The following is a 16,423-nucleotide window of genomic DNA, read 5'->3' as shown; positions in this document are numbered from 1 at the left end:
AGACATAGAACATTTTCATCATCACAGAAATTTCTACTGGATAGCATTGCTTTAGAGAGAAAGTCTATGGTCTGCCCTGGTTGCAGTACTTCCTAAGAACTGGTTATTGAAATCATTCCTTAGATTCTGTGGGATACTCCACACTCCCTACAATAAATTCCTTCTCTTGCTCAAGCTAGTTAGATTTGATTTTACTACCTGCTACCTAAAGGACCTAGGTTATTATATATCTTGCACTGTAACTATGAAACACCAAATCGGATGGGGGAATTTTCGAGCTTATTTCTATTTCACTTTACTCAGACTTTCACACATGGTTGACCACTCCTTCCTAGGCTCTTCCCTCCTACGCTTTCATGCTTTCCTGACACCACTTTTTTGGTTCTCTTCACCCCTCTGATGCTCTCATAAGAAGTGGTCTTCTCCATTAAACCCTTATTCATCAATATATATTAAAGAGAGGTGACCTTTAAAAAAGTGCAGGGCAGGCTGATGGAGAGACAGATGGTTAGGTTACCTGTTGTACATCTACAGTTCTCCCATTGGGCTTCTGAACCATGACTCTAATTGCTCACCTGCAAGTCCACAGGCACCACAAAATGAATGTGCTTCAAATTGAACTATTCCTTGTTGAAAACCTAGCTTAGATACTTCTGACCTGCCCATCTCCCAGAGAGAAAAAAATGTGTTCTGTGCATACTGCTATCATGAAATTTATCACTGCACTGTAATTTAAGTGTCTATGAATCTCTTTTGAATAGGAACAGCATCGTTTTCCTCTCTTTACACCTAGCATCATGTTTGACACATGACACATAATAGGCATCCACTAATTTCTATTTGAGCCAATTGTAGGCATTCCCATGAAATTTTAAAGAATAAATGTGCACAACAGTCAACTCCAGAATTGCACCAATACCTCTAGGTCTGATGGCCACACAGCAAAGTCAGACACAGTTATCCTATTGTTATCACATCTGAAGACCTAGAAATGGAAACACAAAATTGTGGGAATAAGTTAGGATTTCTTTGTTCTGCTTCAGACTTCTTGGGCTAACTCCAGCAAGATTTATGTAAGGTGTTTGTGATTTGAGTAGCCTTGGACCACTTCAGTTCTATAACCTTTGACGTAAATGGTGCTAAGTGGTAATTATCCCAGCTGCCACTTATCCCACACCGAGACACAGGGAGAGTTGTGATTTACGATGCTGTGGGAAGTCCTCCTGCCCAGTACCCTTTGCTTGCCAAGATAAACCAATCTGATAACGGTATCTTTCTATTTGAGAGGGCTGAGCGATTTACTCAGCAGAACATACCTAGCCTAGCCAAAGGTAACAAGCCAAAATGCTTTCAAACACCAGGCCAGTGACATCAGTGAGTGAAGAGGAGGGCGGCTAGGGAACGGAAAGCTTGCCCCTGCTTAAGGCATACAAATTTAAGCTACAGAAAAATGCTTTTCCAGACCGAATATAGATCTCGAGCTGCGTGTTCTTGCCCCCTGTTTCCAGACCGTGCGGAGGAGCGGGACAGGAGCGAAAACAGTGCTGTAAATAAACAGAAGTCACTAGGAGTGTGGGTACAGAAACGCTTTCCTTAGCGCTTTAAGTTGCCCACTTGATCCGTGGAGGGCAGTGTACAACCCGTTCATTCCCAGGTCTCTAGAGGTCTCCACTAGGGTGCCGACATCCCGTGATTTACATCTTAGTCGGTTACTAAACGGTTTCCTGTAGAGCGCCGCGCATCGCCTGGGCACTCAAAGGCGAGTGTCTGAGGAACGCATGGGGTCGGTGAACACAGAAGGACCCGCAGAAGCTTAGGAGGAGACCGGGAACGGGAGGAGGAGCGGCCGAGCGGAGGGGACGCGGGACCGCTGAGAGGAAGGGGCGGGGGGAAACCCGAGGAGACCCGGAGGATAAGAGGAGGGAGGAGCACGTCCAGCTTCCCGCCCGCGCTCCCGGCCGGCTCGGGGCAGGCGCACTGGCACCGCTCGCTCGCGTCCCCTCCCCCACCTCCGCCGTCGCCAGGGCGCAGGCTCGCGTTTGCGCCGGCGGCTGGGCCCTCGGGAGTCACCCTCAGGTCTTTGCCCCGCGCTGCCGGCTTCGCCTTCTGCCTCTCCGCGCTTCTCCTTCCCCGGACGGGCTGGACCCTGGCGGAGGTAACTGCCCGCAGATTCCTGCCCCTCACGGCCCCAGCCTCTTCCCCACGCTGTCCGGCCCGCGGGGTCCTCGGGCTCCTTCGTCCCCCTCACCCCCTCTAGTGTTGCGCGCTCGCGACCTCCCCAGCCCCGCCATACCCCGCCGCACCCAGCCCCCTCGTCCTTTACCACTTCCCGGTCCCCCAGCTTCCCCGGGGTCGTCCTCCGGCCGCCGCACGCTCAGCCTGACGGAGGCTCGGCGGCTCCGAGGGGCCCGGGTCGCCCTCCGGATGGCTGGGAACGACGTCTGGTTCGGGCCAGACCTCGGCCCCGCACCGGGGTCCTGCAGCTCCCGCCCTGTCTCGGGTGGGCACCACGGTGGCACCTCTCGGGGCAGAGGGCGGCGCTGCCCCGCAGGGTCGGGTAGGGAATCTCAGAGGGGTCCCCTGGGGATGACTTGTGCGAAGTGGGGAAGCTCCTGTGTTTGACCTTAGTGGGTGATAAATTGAGCACGGAGGAATGGACGCGATTTTTTAGACTCGTCTGTGGTGGAAACAGAACAACTTGGATTTTTCTCTCTCTCTCTCTCTTTTTTTTTTTTTAATTGAGCAGAGCTCCCTGAGCTATATACAGTAGGTCCTTGTTGGTTATCCATTTTAAATATAGCAGTGTGTTCATGTCAGTTGGATTCTCTTGAAACTGCTTTCGCCAATGTGTTTTTTTTTGTTTGTTTGTTTTTTTGTTTGTTTGTTTTGCAGTACGCGGGCCTCTCACTGTTGTGGCCTCTCCTGTTGCGGAGCACAGGCTCCAGACGCGCAGGCTCAGCGACCATGGCTCACAGGCCCAGCCGTTCCGCGGCATGTGGGATCTTCCCGGACGGGGGCACGAGCCCGTGTCCCCTGCATCGGCAAGTGGACTCTCAACCACTGAGCCACCAGGGAAGACCCTCTTGTTTTAATGAACATAATTACAGAAGTCAAAACTATACAGAGGACTTCCTGGATGGTGCAGTGGTTAAGAATCCGCCAGCCAATGCAGCGGACACAGGTTCGATTCCTGGTCCGGGAAGATCCCACATGCCGCTAGCAATTAAGCCCGTGCACCACAGCTACTGAGCCTCTCTTTTTATATATATGTATATATGTATATATATATGTGTGTGTGTATACATATATATATATATATATATCCTTTTCTCCATATACATACGTATACATCATTTATCCTATAGAGTTTTTTACATTCTCAATTTGGTTGATTTTATTCTCCTGGTGTGTTTAATATGTTCCTTCATTTTCTTTATTTCTTGTCAGCTGGTAGTTTGATTCAGACACAGATTCAGGTTCAGTTTTTAATTTTCTGTCTTTGTAAGAATATTTCATAGATGGCTGTGTGTACTTCCTGTCTACAAAGCATCATGTCACGGGGAATACAATGTCTATTTGTCTCTCTGTTAGTAATTTTAAGATTGATAAGTGGCAGCCGCATAGTACAGGGAGATCAGCTTGGTGCTTTGTGACCACCTAGAGGGGTGGGATAGGGAGGGTGGGAGGGAGACGCAAGATGGAAGAGATTTGGGGATATATGTATATGTATAGCTGATTCACTTTGTTATAAAGCAGAAACTAACACACCATTGTAAAACAATTATACTCCAATAAAGATGTTAAAAAAAAAAAAAAAAAAGATTCGGGCTTCCCTGGTGGCGCAGTGGTTGAGAGTCCGCCTGCCGATGCAGGGGACACGGGTTCGTGCCCCGGTCCGAGAAGATCCCACGTGCTGCGGAGCGGCTGGGCCTGTGAGCCATGGCCGCTGAGCCTGCGCGTCCGGAGCCTGTGCTCCACAACGGGAGAGGCCACAACACTGAGAGGCCCGCGTACCGCAAAAAAAAAAAAAAGATTCATTAGTGGGTTTAGGGCATGTCAGTCCACCTGTTAATAGAGTTACCCATATACTTTCACCTAATAGTTTTAGCAGCCACTGATACTATTGACTAGATCTGTTATTTCATTGGGAGCTGCAAATAATGCTTTTCTAATGCCATTATTCCTCTTGCATTTGGTTAGCGCTTTTTAAAGAATTAATTTTATTTATGATTTTAATATTTATATTTAAAAATTAAAAAATAAATATTTGAAATTATTTATTTATTTTAAATAAATTACTTAAAAATAAAGTGTCTAAGGAAGCAGTCATCTGGAATATTACCGTTCTGAGGAACTGAAAAACATAACGTTACAGTATAAAATATGAGGGTGGTTAGCATCTTAATAGGTCATTCTGTGCTGTATTTGAATAGTCTTTCATTTAAAGCTTATTTTATTTTTAAAAATTCAGCTATTATTAAAGATGGCATTAATAATACCAAATAAATTCAGTTTTTTTAAAAATTTTTTTTAATTTTTAATATTTTTATTTTCATTTTAACATCTTTATTGGAGTATAATTGCTTTACAATGGTATGTTAGTTTCAGCTTCACAACAAAATGAATCAGTTATATATATACATATGTTCCCATATCTCTTCCCGCTTGCGTCTCCCTCCCTCCCACCCTCCCTATCCCACCCCTCCAGGCTGTCACAAAGCACCGAGCCAATATCCCTGTGCCATGCGGCTGCTTCCCACTAGCTATCTACCTTACTACGTTTGTTAGTGTGTATATGCCCATGACTCTCTCTCGCCCTGTCACAGCTCACCCTTCCCCCTCCCCATAACCTCAAGTCCGTTCTCTAGGAGGTCTGCGTCTTTATTCCTGCCTTACTCTTAGGTTCTTCATGACATTTTTTTTTCTTAAATTCCATATATATGTGTTAGCATACGGTATTTGTCTTTTTCTTTCTGACTTACTTCACTCCGTATGACAGACTCTAGGTCTATCCACCTCATTACAAATAGCTCAATTTCGTTTCTTTTTATGGCTGAGTAATATTCCATTGTATATATGTGCCACATCTTCTTTATCCATTCATCCGATGATGGGCACTTCGGTTGTTTCCATCTCCGGGCTATTGTAAATAGAGCTTCAATGAACATTTTGGTACATGACTCTTTTTGAATTATGGTTTTCTCAGGGTATATGCCCAGTAGTGGGATTGCTGGGTCATATGGTAGTTCTGTTTGTAGTTTTTTAAGGAACCTCCATACTGTTCTCCACAGTGGCTGTATCAATTTACATTCCCACCAACAGTGTAAGAGGGTTTGCTTTTCTCCACACCCTCTCCAGCATTTATTGTTTCTAGATTTTTTGATGATGGCCATTCTGACTGGTGTGAGATGATATCTCATTGTGGTTTTGATTTGCATTTCTCTAATGATTAGTGATGTTGAGCATTCTTTCATGTGTTTGTTGGCACTCTGTATATCTTCTTTGGAGAAATGTCTGCTTAGGTCTTCTGCCCATTTTTGGATTGGGTTGTTTGTTTTTTTGTTATTGAGCTGCATGAGCTGCTTATAAATTTTGGAGATTAATCCTTTGTCAGTTTTTTGGATTTCGTAAACTAAAAAGAATTAGGAAGATAGAATTTTTTAAAAAAAGAAAGAATAAGGCTATAAAGTGGTCTGAAGTGACCCCTAAAAATGGTTCGCTATTCCCTTGACCCAGAAAACCCCACAAAATCATTCAAATCAAGAGGTTCAAATCTTTGTGTTCGCTTTTTTTTTTTTGCGGTACGCGGGCCTCTCACTGTTGTGACCTCTCCCGTTGTGGAGCACAGGCTCCGGACGCGCAGGCTTAGCGGCCATGACTCATAGGCCTAGCTGCTCCGTGGCATGTGGGATCTTCCCGGACCGGGGCACGAACCTGCGTCTCCTGCATCGGCAGACGGACTCTCAACCACTGCGCCACCAGGGAAGCCCTTTGTGTTCACTTTAAGAACACTCAGGAAACTGCCCAGTACATTAAGGGTATGCATATCCGAAAAGCCACCAAGCATCTGAAGGATGTTACTTTAAAGAAGCAATGTGTGCCATTTCATTTTTACAGTGGTGGGAGTTGGTAGGTGTGCCCAGGACAAACAGTGCGGCTGGATGCGGGGTCGGTGACCCAAAAAGAGTCTTGAATTTTTACTGCAGATGCTCAAAAATGCTGAACTTAAGGGCTTAGATGTAGATTCTCTGGTCACTGAGCACAACCAGGTGAACAAAGCCCCCAAGATGTGGCACAGGATTTACAGAGCTCATAGTCAGATCAACCCATACATGAGCTCTTCCTGCCACATTGAGATGATCCTTACTGAAGAACAGATTGTTCCTAAACCAGAAGAGGAGGTTGCACAGAAGAAAAAGATATCCCAGAAGAAACTGAAGAAACAAAAACTTACAGCCCGGGAATAAATGCCACAAAAAAATAAATGTAAATAAAAGTAAAAAAAAAAAAAAAAGGAATAAGGCTGTGATTAAATACAATCCAGACCAATGACCAAATGCCATCATTTCAAGATTTCACAATATTAAAAATTTTAAAAAGACTCAGTTTGGAACAGTCACAAACTTAACACGAAAATTCAAATAGAGTACAAAGAACTTTTTTTCATGAACCACTTGAGAGTGACAACTGATGTTCTCTTACCCCTGAATATTTTAGTATCTACTTTCTACAGACAAGGAAGGACATTTGCCTATATAACTGCAAGACAACCATCAAAATCACAAAATTAACATTCATCTATTACAACCATCTAATCCTCAGTTTTTCTTCCTATTCAGGTTTTTCCAGTTGTCCCATATTGTCCTTTATAGTGAAAGGATAAAATTTACAATTACTGACTGCATTTAGTTGTCAAGTTTCCCGTTTGGAACCAGTTCCTCAATCTTTTTAAAACTTTCATAAACTTGAAATTTTTGAAGGTTACAGATCAGTTATTTTGTAAAATGTCCCTCAGTTTGAGTTTGCCTGATATTTCCTTGTGATTAGATTCAGGTTGTGTTCCTCTGTACATATGTCACAGAGATGTTTTTCTCATTTTAACTATTAGGTGGCACGTGATTTCCATTTGTCCCATTCTGATAATTTTCATTTTGATCACTAGACAAAATGGAATCTGCCTGATTCCTTCATTGTAAAGTTACTTTTTCTCTTTTGTAATTAATGAGTATTTTATAGGGAGATATTTTGAAACAATGTAAATATACCATTTTTCATCAAATGTTCAATTTATTAATTTACTTATTATTATATGGATTCATGGTTTCCTATTTTATTCCATGGATTTTATTATTTATTGATTGATTGGCGGTACACGGGCCTCTCACTGTTGCAGCCTCTCCCGTTGCGGAGCACAGGCTCCAGACACGCAGGCCCAATGGCCATGGCCCACGGGCCCAGCCGCTCCGTGGCACGTGGGATCCTCCTGGACCGGGGCACGAACCCGTGTCCCCTGCATCAGCAGGTGGACTCTCAACGACTGTGCCACCAGGGAAGCCCCCTATTTATTATTTTTAAATATTTATTTATTTATTTATTATTTTGGCTGCGCCAGGTCTTAGTTGCGGCACGCAGGATCTTTAGTTGTGGCATGCGAACTCTTAAGTTGTGGCACGCATGCGGGATCTAGTTCCCTGACCAGGGACTGAAGCTGGGCCCCCTGCATTGAGAGTGTGGAGTCTTACCCGCTGGACCACCAGGGAAGTCCCTATTCCATGGATTTTAAATCCATTAATGTAATTGTTTTGATGCTTAAATTGTCCTCAGTTTGGTCTATGGGATCCCTTTCATTATGGCTTCTGTGTCCTCACTGTGCCTGGCTCCAATACACTGTGCCAGGCTCTTCCACTGCGTGAGCATCCTCCCAAGATTCACTCAAGAATGGACCATTCACCCAAGATTATGCTTCCCTCACCCAAATAGGGCTCTGACAAACTGTTCATGGCCTCTACCACAACTATCCCCACAACCAGCATGGGGACTTGCTGGGCATCTTTACTTCATGTTATCTCAGGGCTTCATTTTTATGTCAGCTAGTTTGGGCTTTCTTACAGCTCTGTGACTTAGGGCAGTTTGACTGTTTATGTGGTGATTGAAGGCTTCAAGAGTGATTATTCCATAGAGTAAGGTAAAAGTTGTATTGCCCTTATATGAGCTAGCCTTGGGAAGTGCATAGCATCACTTCCATTTTACTCTTGGTCAAAGTAGTCAAAAATCACCCAAATTCAAGGGATGAGGCATAGACCAGAGCTCTCAATGAGAGGAGTATTAAGGTCATAGTGTAAGAAGAGCATATGGGGTGGGAGGTATTTTTGTGGCCATCTTTGGAAAATACAACCTGCCACACTGAGAAAATCAAATCACATAGAAACTATATTGTCAAGATGTTCTCCTAGTTCATGTTTATCTTCATAGTCTGAGAAATAACTTGTCGAAAAGCAAATACATTTTGTCTGACTATTCAAGATGAGATACTGAATAAATTGTCAGCATCTTACCTTAAAAAGAGTTAACTTGAGCTGATGAAAAAGTAATCTACTAAAACTTTATGAAAATTCTAAATTAAGATCCTCAGTATTATGGGCTATTATCATTTTTTTGTTTGTTTTGATTTTTACAGCATCTTGTGACTTTTGACTTAATTGGTCATTGATATCTCAGCAAGCATGGAGATAAGATTAGAAGTTTTGACTTCAACGAGTATCAAGCAGAAAAAACCCTGGCCACGAGTCTCCTGGTTGGGACAGGTAGGTTTTTCTTTAATCATACAATATCAGTTCTAATATGTGTTAACTGTGTGCTTTGCCTCTAAGATCAAAGAATGTTCTATGGCCTTCACAAAATACAATATCATCTGTAGAAGGATCACCTGCCTACTGAGCAGGGTTTTGTGTATTTGTGTGGTAACAGGCTGGCAGAGATGGGGAGGGAGCATCAGTCTTTCTGTGGTCTAATCAGAGTTGCCACCACTCTCATCACTCTCTTGCTCCTTTTCTCCATAAACTTGCTTAATCTTCTTCACAGTCCTCTGTTGCTTTGCTCTTGGAGACCTGGGATGATGTATCATCCTCACTCTCATCTGCTGTGCTCTCCTGGGAATGCTGGGACATAATGTCTTCACCCTGCAAGTCCCAGTTTTTGAGATTGCACAGCCAGAAGACCTCTCTGCAATTGTTGAGGATGAGCATGGCTTTCACTCTGCAAACTACCAGCTACAGGGTCTTTTTGAGCAAAAGCACATGTTTGGTGAGTTTTGTGTCCTGGTGAATCTTGGAATGCCCACACAGGTGATGAAGCAGCGTGGTGTCCAATTGGAAGGTTTCCAGTAAGCTCAGATCATTTTCTCGATGTTTTCTAAAACTGAAGTCTAGGAGCAGCATGACACTGCTTCAGAAATGAGAAGCCATGTCTATTTTAATCTAAGTAGATAATTTAAAACTTACCCATACTACTGTTCAGATTGATGAGATAACAGCAGGTAACTCAGTTTGGGCTAGCAGAATTGGAAGACACTCCTATAATTTTAAACTCCAAAGAAATCTCAGTGCAACTGTTAGGTCATCCTACCTAGTAATTCAAGTAAGAGGTACTTTAAGATAGAATGAAAAATCTTCAGGTTACAAATATACGATCTTTCTTAAATGTCACTTTGTTTTCTTTTCTGGGATAACTTACTTAGGTAAGAGGCTGAATTAACTTCTGGCATCTCTTAAGTCTCTCACATGTTTCTTCTCTTAGGAAAATGAAGCTGTTTTTCTTTTGGATGATAAATTCATAAATGAAATTAATTTGCTATCAGGAAGGACAAAGAAGAAAATTCCCAGTCTCCAGCCTTTGTTGAAGGATGTTACAGTCCTAACAACGTCCAGTAATGGTTAAGTAGTACTGATATTTTCAAAAGACTAGATTAACTGTATTTTTAAAAATAATTTTGGGAGTAATATTAAGGGAAATGTTAGATTATAAGTATTGCGTTTCCTTTTTGGAAGCAGATGCCTGGCTGGCTGGGGTACTTGCTACAGGGGAGCTTTTCCTCTGGAACAAAGATCAAGATTGTTTGAAAACTATACAAGCAACTGAAAAGCCTAAAGAAATGATTAAAGCTGCAGTAGGTGGGAGATTTTTATTTGTTTAAATTGGTTTAACTTGATATATAGGAGAAAAGAAATATATCTCTGTGTAAATATATATATCTGTATATATATGTATTTTTCCTTATATCTGTAAGTATTTTTTTGGTGGTGTTTATTTGTGACAATTAGGTTCATCTTGAAGAAAAATCTGGCATGCCTTACATATCTGTGATAACAGTGGGTTCCTAATATCACATATGAGTACATGATAAATGTTATTATAATTTGTACTTTTAGTTTATTACTAGTGCCTTAGTTTTACATTCTGAATGGAAACATCATTTAGGTTCCTTATTGTCAGAATAGATAAAATTTGTACTTTTTTGTGGGAATTCAGACTTCAGAGGTGTAATTACTTTTTTTTGTTGTTTTCTAGCAAGCTCATTGAGACTGTACTTGTATGTATCTGGCAATGGGAAAAGAGTTCTGCTTATAACTCCTTCTGGATGCATATTTCTTTGGGAACATTTGGAATTCAAGAATATCTTATCTTCTAAAAGCCCGTCATTGGTGGGCCAATGGTCCCAGATCATACCTGAAGAAGCAGTTCATTTGCCTTCCACTGAAGATAAAGAAGCTGTAGTGCATGCTGTCTTTATAAAAAATGAGGTAAAATCCAAATCAGACAGGGTATTATAGAAGTGGTGGAGATCTCAGACTCTAAGAACAGACACCATCTGGGAAGCTGTTGAGCAGAGTGTGTAATGGCATAGCTATATATCTCCAGGCATCATTAATTGTCATAGTAATGGTGAAATTACCACGGAAAAGGTATTTTTATATTTCTTGGTCACATTTTAAAAGATGTGTATTAAAAATGGTTTGAACTTAGAGCTTCCTAGTTATACTTTTCCCTAGTTTTAGAATATAACTAGTTTTGTAATAAAGAGAAAAATATCGTATATTAACGCATATATGTGGAATCTAGAAAAATGGTATAGACGATCTTATTTACAAAGCAGAAATAGAGACACAGATGTAGAGAACAAATGTATTGATGGATACCAAGGGGGAAGGGGGTGGTGGGATGAATTGGGAGATTGGGATTGACATATATACACTTCTAAATATAAAATGATAACTAATGAGAACCTATTGTATAGCACAGGGAACTCTACTTGGTGCTCTGTCGTGACCTAAATGGGAAGGAAATCCAGAAAAGACGGGATATATGTATACATGTGGCTGTTTCACTTTGCTCTACAGCAGAAGCTGACACAGCAGTGTAAAGAAACTATATTCCAATAATAAACAAATAAATAAATATTTGTTGGAAGGATTTTTAAAAAAGCTAGAATTAGGGATATTAAGTAAGCCATTTAAATCCCAGGAAATAACACGTTCATTAACTAAAAGCATTCAGAATAGCTGCATGATACTCTTTGTATGTATGGACCAACATTTTATTACCCAATCTACTATTGTTAGAAATTGCATTTTGAACTTTTGTTGTTTTCCTCCACCCCATGGGTAGTGCCCTAACTTAAATAATATGTAACTATAGGGACTTCCCTGGTGGTCCAGTGGCTAAGAATCCGCCTTCTAATGCAGGGGACGTGGGTTCGATCCCTGGTCCCACATGCTGCAGGGCAGCTAAGTCCGAGAGCCACAGTTACTGAGCCTGTGCTCTCTAAAGTCCATGAGCCACAACTAGAGAAAAGCCCGCACACTGCTACGAAGATCCGCATGCCACAACTAAGGCCCAACACAGCCAAATAAATAAAATAAATAAATTAAAAATAAATACATAATATGTAACTGTAAAAGAAGAGAAAAATAAATATATTAGAATATTTCCAGTTGTAGCCAGAGTAAAGGCCGTGTTTTCTTAAGAGAGTAAACTGCACCTTGATTTCCCATTTGAGATATGCCTGTGGCTCAGAAATTAATTACTTAGTCTTTAGCTTAATGTTCAGCTACATGTTAAGAGTAAAAATATGAGCAGGCTCTTGATATGTTTCATTTATTTTATTTATGATGAGAAATATGTGGAGTTTTTTTTGTTTGGTTGTTGTTTTTTTTTTTGCTGTTCTTTCAGGGATTAGTTTATTTTATTTATAGTTTAGTTAGTTTATTTTATTTTTTTCCTTGTTGGTTATTTATTTTAAACATACCAGTGTGTATATGTGAATCCCAAACGTCCTAACTATTCCTCCTCCCCACCCTTACCCCCTGGTAACCATAAATTAGTTCTCTAAGTCTGTGAGTCTGTTTCTGTTTTGTAAATAAGTTCATTTGTATCATTTTCTTTGATTCCGCATATAAGCTATATCATACGATATTTCTCTTTCTTTGTCTGACTTCACTCAGTATGACAATCTCTAGGTCCTCTTGATTTATTTTCAGATTAATTATATACTAAAGTATATTAAATTTATCTACAGTTATTTGGAGACTGCTGCTTGTGTTCATTTACTTTCTATTCCGGGGAATGCCTGAAGTTAACATTTCTAGCAATTCGGTGGCATGAAAATGTATTTACATCTATAAGGTGAGATAAATGTTTCCTTCTTCCTAGTTTTCTATCAGCTTTTTTTTTTTTTTTTTTTTGGCCGCTCCATGCAGCATGTGGGATCTTAGTTCCCCTATCAGGGATTGAACCTGTGCCCCCTGCATTGGAAGCATGGAGTCTTAACCACTGGACCGCCAGGGAGGTCCCTCTATCCCTTTTAAAACATTGTTATCTTTTGGCCCATAAATACGTAATAAGATTAGTAAGTGAAATGTGAATATCAGCTTCTGAGGCTTTACAGATTCTTTCTTCCTGTAAGTATTGTTCTGTTTCTTTAGTTTTCATTTTGAATGTCTATTATAGAAAGTTTTTCTTGTTTTTATTTTATTTCCCTTCTTGGAATCAAGAACACATAAAAGGTAAGGCAGACAGACTATGGTCTTACTTGTCTTAAGACTATAAAAATAACTCCTTTGAAAAGTAATTCAGTTGAATTCTTTTTAAATAAATTTATTTATTTATTTTTGGCTGCATTGGGTCTTTGTTGCTGCACATGGGCTTTCTCTAGTTGCAGCAAACGGGGGCTACTCTTCGTTGCAGTGCATGGGTTTCTCATTGCAGTCCCTTCCCTTCTTGCGGAGCATGGGCTCTAGGTGTGAGGACTTCAGTAGTTGTGGCTCGTGGGCTCAGTGGTTGTGGCTCACAGGCTCTAGAGTGCAGGCTCAATAGTTGTGGCGCACAGGCTTAGTTGCTCCGCGGCACGTGGGATCTTCCCAGACCAGGGCTCGAACCCATGTCCCCTGCATTGGCAGGCGGATTCTTAACCACTGAGCCACCAGGGATGTTCTAAATCAATTGAATTTTGAAAAGGAAATAACTTGAATTTACTACTGTACTTTTTAAATGCTCAAGTATTTTTTCAATTAAAAGTAATTTTATTTATTTTAAAAAGCCCAATGAAATAGAAAGAATGCGTTAAAAGCATATAGTGACTAAGATTTAGTAAAATAGTGAGGCTTTTTTTTTCTGTTTATTTTCTTTATTTTCTTATGCTAGCAGTACTCTATTTGGGTATAATTTATATAAAGTAAAATGAACAAATCTTAAATGTACAACTAGGTGGACTTCGATAAATGTACATATGCCTGTAACCATCCTCATATCAAATATAGAACATTGTCACTATCCTAAAAATCCCCTCTTCTCACCTATTTAATACCTGTAAAAATGTTTGTAATAATGTAGAAATATGTGTATCTAAACTTTTAGTGGATGCAGATGTTTTTGGGGCTGGCTACAGAACATGCCGTTATTAACAAAACTCTGATATGGACCTTGTTTAACTAGCAATTGCTCTTTTGTGTCCTGGATGAAACTTGTGAACAGTTGCTACGAGACCCCAAATATATGTGCACATGTACGAATTTAGTTGGACCCTTTAATTTTTTGTAATGAAGTATATATTAATTTAAAAGTTACTATACTTTCTGTTTTCAATTATTTCACTACTTAGATCATTGACTTACGATGTTCAGTGGGCACAACAAGATTGCCTTCTGTGCAGTCTGATTCCTAAATGTGAATCAGTAAAGTCAAGAGGAGCTCTAATTTCTGCATTTTCAAGAGATGGCATTACCCTGGCAGTAACTCTTAATCAGAAAGACCCAAAGGTCAGTAAATATAATCTATCTTGGAAGTAACCTGTAAAAGAGAGAGTTTAGTTCAGTTTTGAGATTTTTTTCCCCGAGTATAGTTTTTTTCCTTAATATTACTTTATATTCTTTAAACTGGTGTTTTCTGATCCACCTCGACATTGTAAATTGGTAAAGTTATTTACATTAGCTGCCGTAATTTTCAGAATTTGGCCTTCAGAGGTGAAAAGAGGATAATGGAAAAGGAAGAAAGAAGGGCAAAGTGGTAACTGATATTCTTAAAATGTAGTATAAAAGAGAGAAAAGTTATAGGTGGTCAGTATTATCTTTCCAGTTGGCAAAGACTAGGTAGTTCATTGATATAATAGATCTCTAGGTCTTCAGAATTATAAGTAAAATAGTTTTAATGGTTTTTTTAATCTTTTTTTTTTTCTTTCTAGGCAACTCAGGTATTATTTATAAACACACTGAATTTTGTTACACTCTGTGGTAGCCTTAGAGGATGTAGTAATAAGAATCCTGTGGTTCCAGCTACACTTATCAGGTAAGGGTTCTTTTGTATTTCTAAATAGTGTTTTTATTTTCTTTTTTAATAGTTTAATAAGTTTAAGGCACTGATAATTCAGTAGGTGTCTAAATAGATATTTAGATAGATGATGTTATCTTGGGAGGAGTTGAATTATGACTGGGTAGAGAAATACTGGGCTAAGTTAGAGAGGCTGAAATGAAAAAACCTGGGTTGGGAAGACCATTATATACTCAGGCTGAGGTGTTTCTAGCTTTTTAAACAAAGTTAGCATTCTCTGCATACGGGTGGATAGTACCATAAGTGGTGATTTTGGATGGCAAGTGGACCTATGAAGGATTATAGAGTAGGAAAATTTCCTCTTGGATCCTCCTAAGTTCCTATTCTGAATTGTTTTCTCTGCTGCTCTCTGAATTTCCAAAGTTTTCAGGTTCATCCAGCCTTGCCTTTTTATTTTCTTTCTCTCCCCAAAATTTCCTTTCTAGAAGAATTACTAGTCTCAGTTCAGTGGTCTGTTTGACTTAGGGTGTCCATCATTCACATGAGGAGGAGCTACTTTTCTGTCTCCATGAAAGAAACATTAATATTATCAGATAGTTAAGGAGTAGTAAAGATGGCTTTAGGAAGACGGAGTCTGCTACTGAGTGGAGCTCTGGCAGGCTGCAGAGAAGACAGGTGTGGTATTGACCTTCAAATCTACCAGTAGATCTTAGTTTTGGACACCACTAGGATTAGAAGTTGTTCTAATTATAATGTAAGTGACAAAAACTTTACTTTGTTAGGTCTTATTTTCATCTTATGATTTGCTTATGAATCTAAGTAAATTTCTAATTTGTATGTTGTATGGAGTAGATGTTTATGAGCAAACTCCTTTTTTCTTAACTTTTTTTCTGGGAAGTAAAATACATGAAATGTATGTGACATTTGCCTACTATTCATTCTTTTGACCTTATTTTTTGAAGCGTCTCACCCCTTCTTGGCCATTATAAATTGTCAAAGGCATTGTAGAGAGTCCTTTCTAAACATATTGTCTTGCTTTTTCTAGGTCCTACTGGGTAGGTGATATCAGCTGGACTCATGATAGTCTTTTTCTGGCTTGTGTGTTAAAACGTGGCTCCCTGGTTTTATTGACCTGCCAAGGTGAATTGCTAACGTTAATTACATTTGGTTGCTCTATAGAATTTGGGCCAGCAGAATTTATTCCTCTTCACCCACTAATAACATATAGGTGAGACATTTGAATTGTTTTAATTTATTCACAGAAGTTTTTCTCTTTTGGTATTACTTTACTGTGTATTTTTTTAATATAATTTCATCTTTCAAATTGTCTTATTCTTTCTTTGAGTCTGTCATCTCAATATCCGCTTCTTATTTATAGTTTTCTTCTGTTTCTTTTTGTGGCTTAATCCTGGTGAAAATTTGACATGGTGACTATGTAAGTATATGTTATTTAAATATTCAGTAGCACTAAAAAAAGTAACTTCTTTGATATAAAAATTAATAGAAGTGTGATATATCTTTTATTGTTTCAAAAGCAGAGCACTTAGATAAAAATTAACTTGTCATATGTATCTACTTTTCTCCCAGAGGGAAAAAGGAGAAA

The 16,423-nt window shown here is 39.9% G+C and overlaps 1 protein-coding gene across 15 annotated transcripts in view; it reads left to right on the top strand.

Annotated features, from left to right (window-relative positions):
• The first annotated feature begins 1,993 nt into the window (after window positions 1-1,993).
• CPLANE1 (ciliogenesis and planar polarity effector complex subunit 1) overlaps window positions 1,994-16,423 on the top strand; it is a 130,346-nt gene continuing 115,916 nt past the window's right edge. For 10 of the 15 annotated variants that reach the window (XM_033852796.2, XM_033852805.2, XM_073802059.1 and 7 more), the window contains exons 1-10: window positions 2,000-2,155; window positions 8,678-8,804; window positions 9,082-9,303; window positions 9,796-9,931; window positions 10,050-10,169; window positions 10,567-10,799; window positions 12,575-12,681; window positions 14,156-14,312; window positions 14,735-14,838; window positions 15,866-16,048. In XM_033852796.2, coding sequence (XP_033708687.1) covers window positions 8,724-8,804; window positions 9,082-9,303; window positions 9,796-9,931; window positions 10,050-10,169; window positions 10,567-10,799; window positions 12,575-12,681; window positions 14,156-14,312; window positions 14,735-14,838; window positions 15,866-16,048 — 1,343 coding nt within the window. In that variant the 5' untranslated portion in view covers window positions 2,000-2,155; window positions 8,678-8,723. Of the gene's footprint in view, window positions 2,156-8,677; window positions 8,805-9,081; window positions 9,304-9,795; window positions 9,932-10,049; window positions 10,170-10,566; window positions 10,800-12,574; window positions 12,682-14,155; window positions 14,313-14,734; window positions 14,839-15,865; window positions 16,049-16,423 lie in introns of all 15 variants that reach the window. The other 5 variants (XM_073802062.1, XM_033852804.2, XM_033852803.2 and 2 more) reach the window with 3 other exon arrangements.

The sequence above is a fragment of the Tursiops truncatus genome, chromosome 3 (genome assembly GCF_011762595.2).
Source record: "Tursiops truncatus isolate mTurTru1 chromosome 3, mTurTru1.mat.Y, whole genome shotgun sequence".
Classification (NCBI taxonomy): domain Eukaryota; kingdom Metazoa; phylum Chordata; class Mammalia; order Artiodactyla; family Delphinidae; genus Tursiops; species Tursiops truncatus.
Note: the sequence above shows the minus strand (reverse complement) of the source record. Positions and strands in the feature narration are given on the sequence as shown.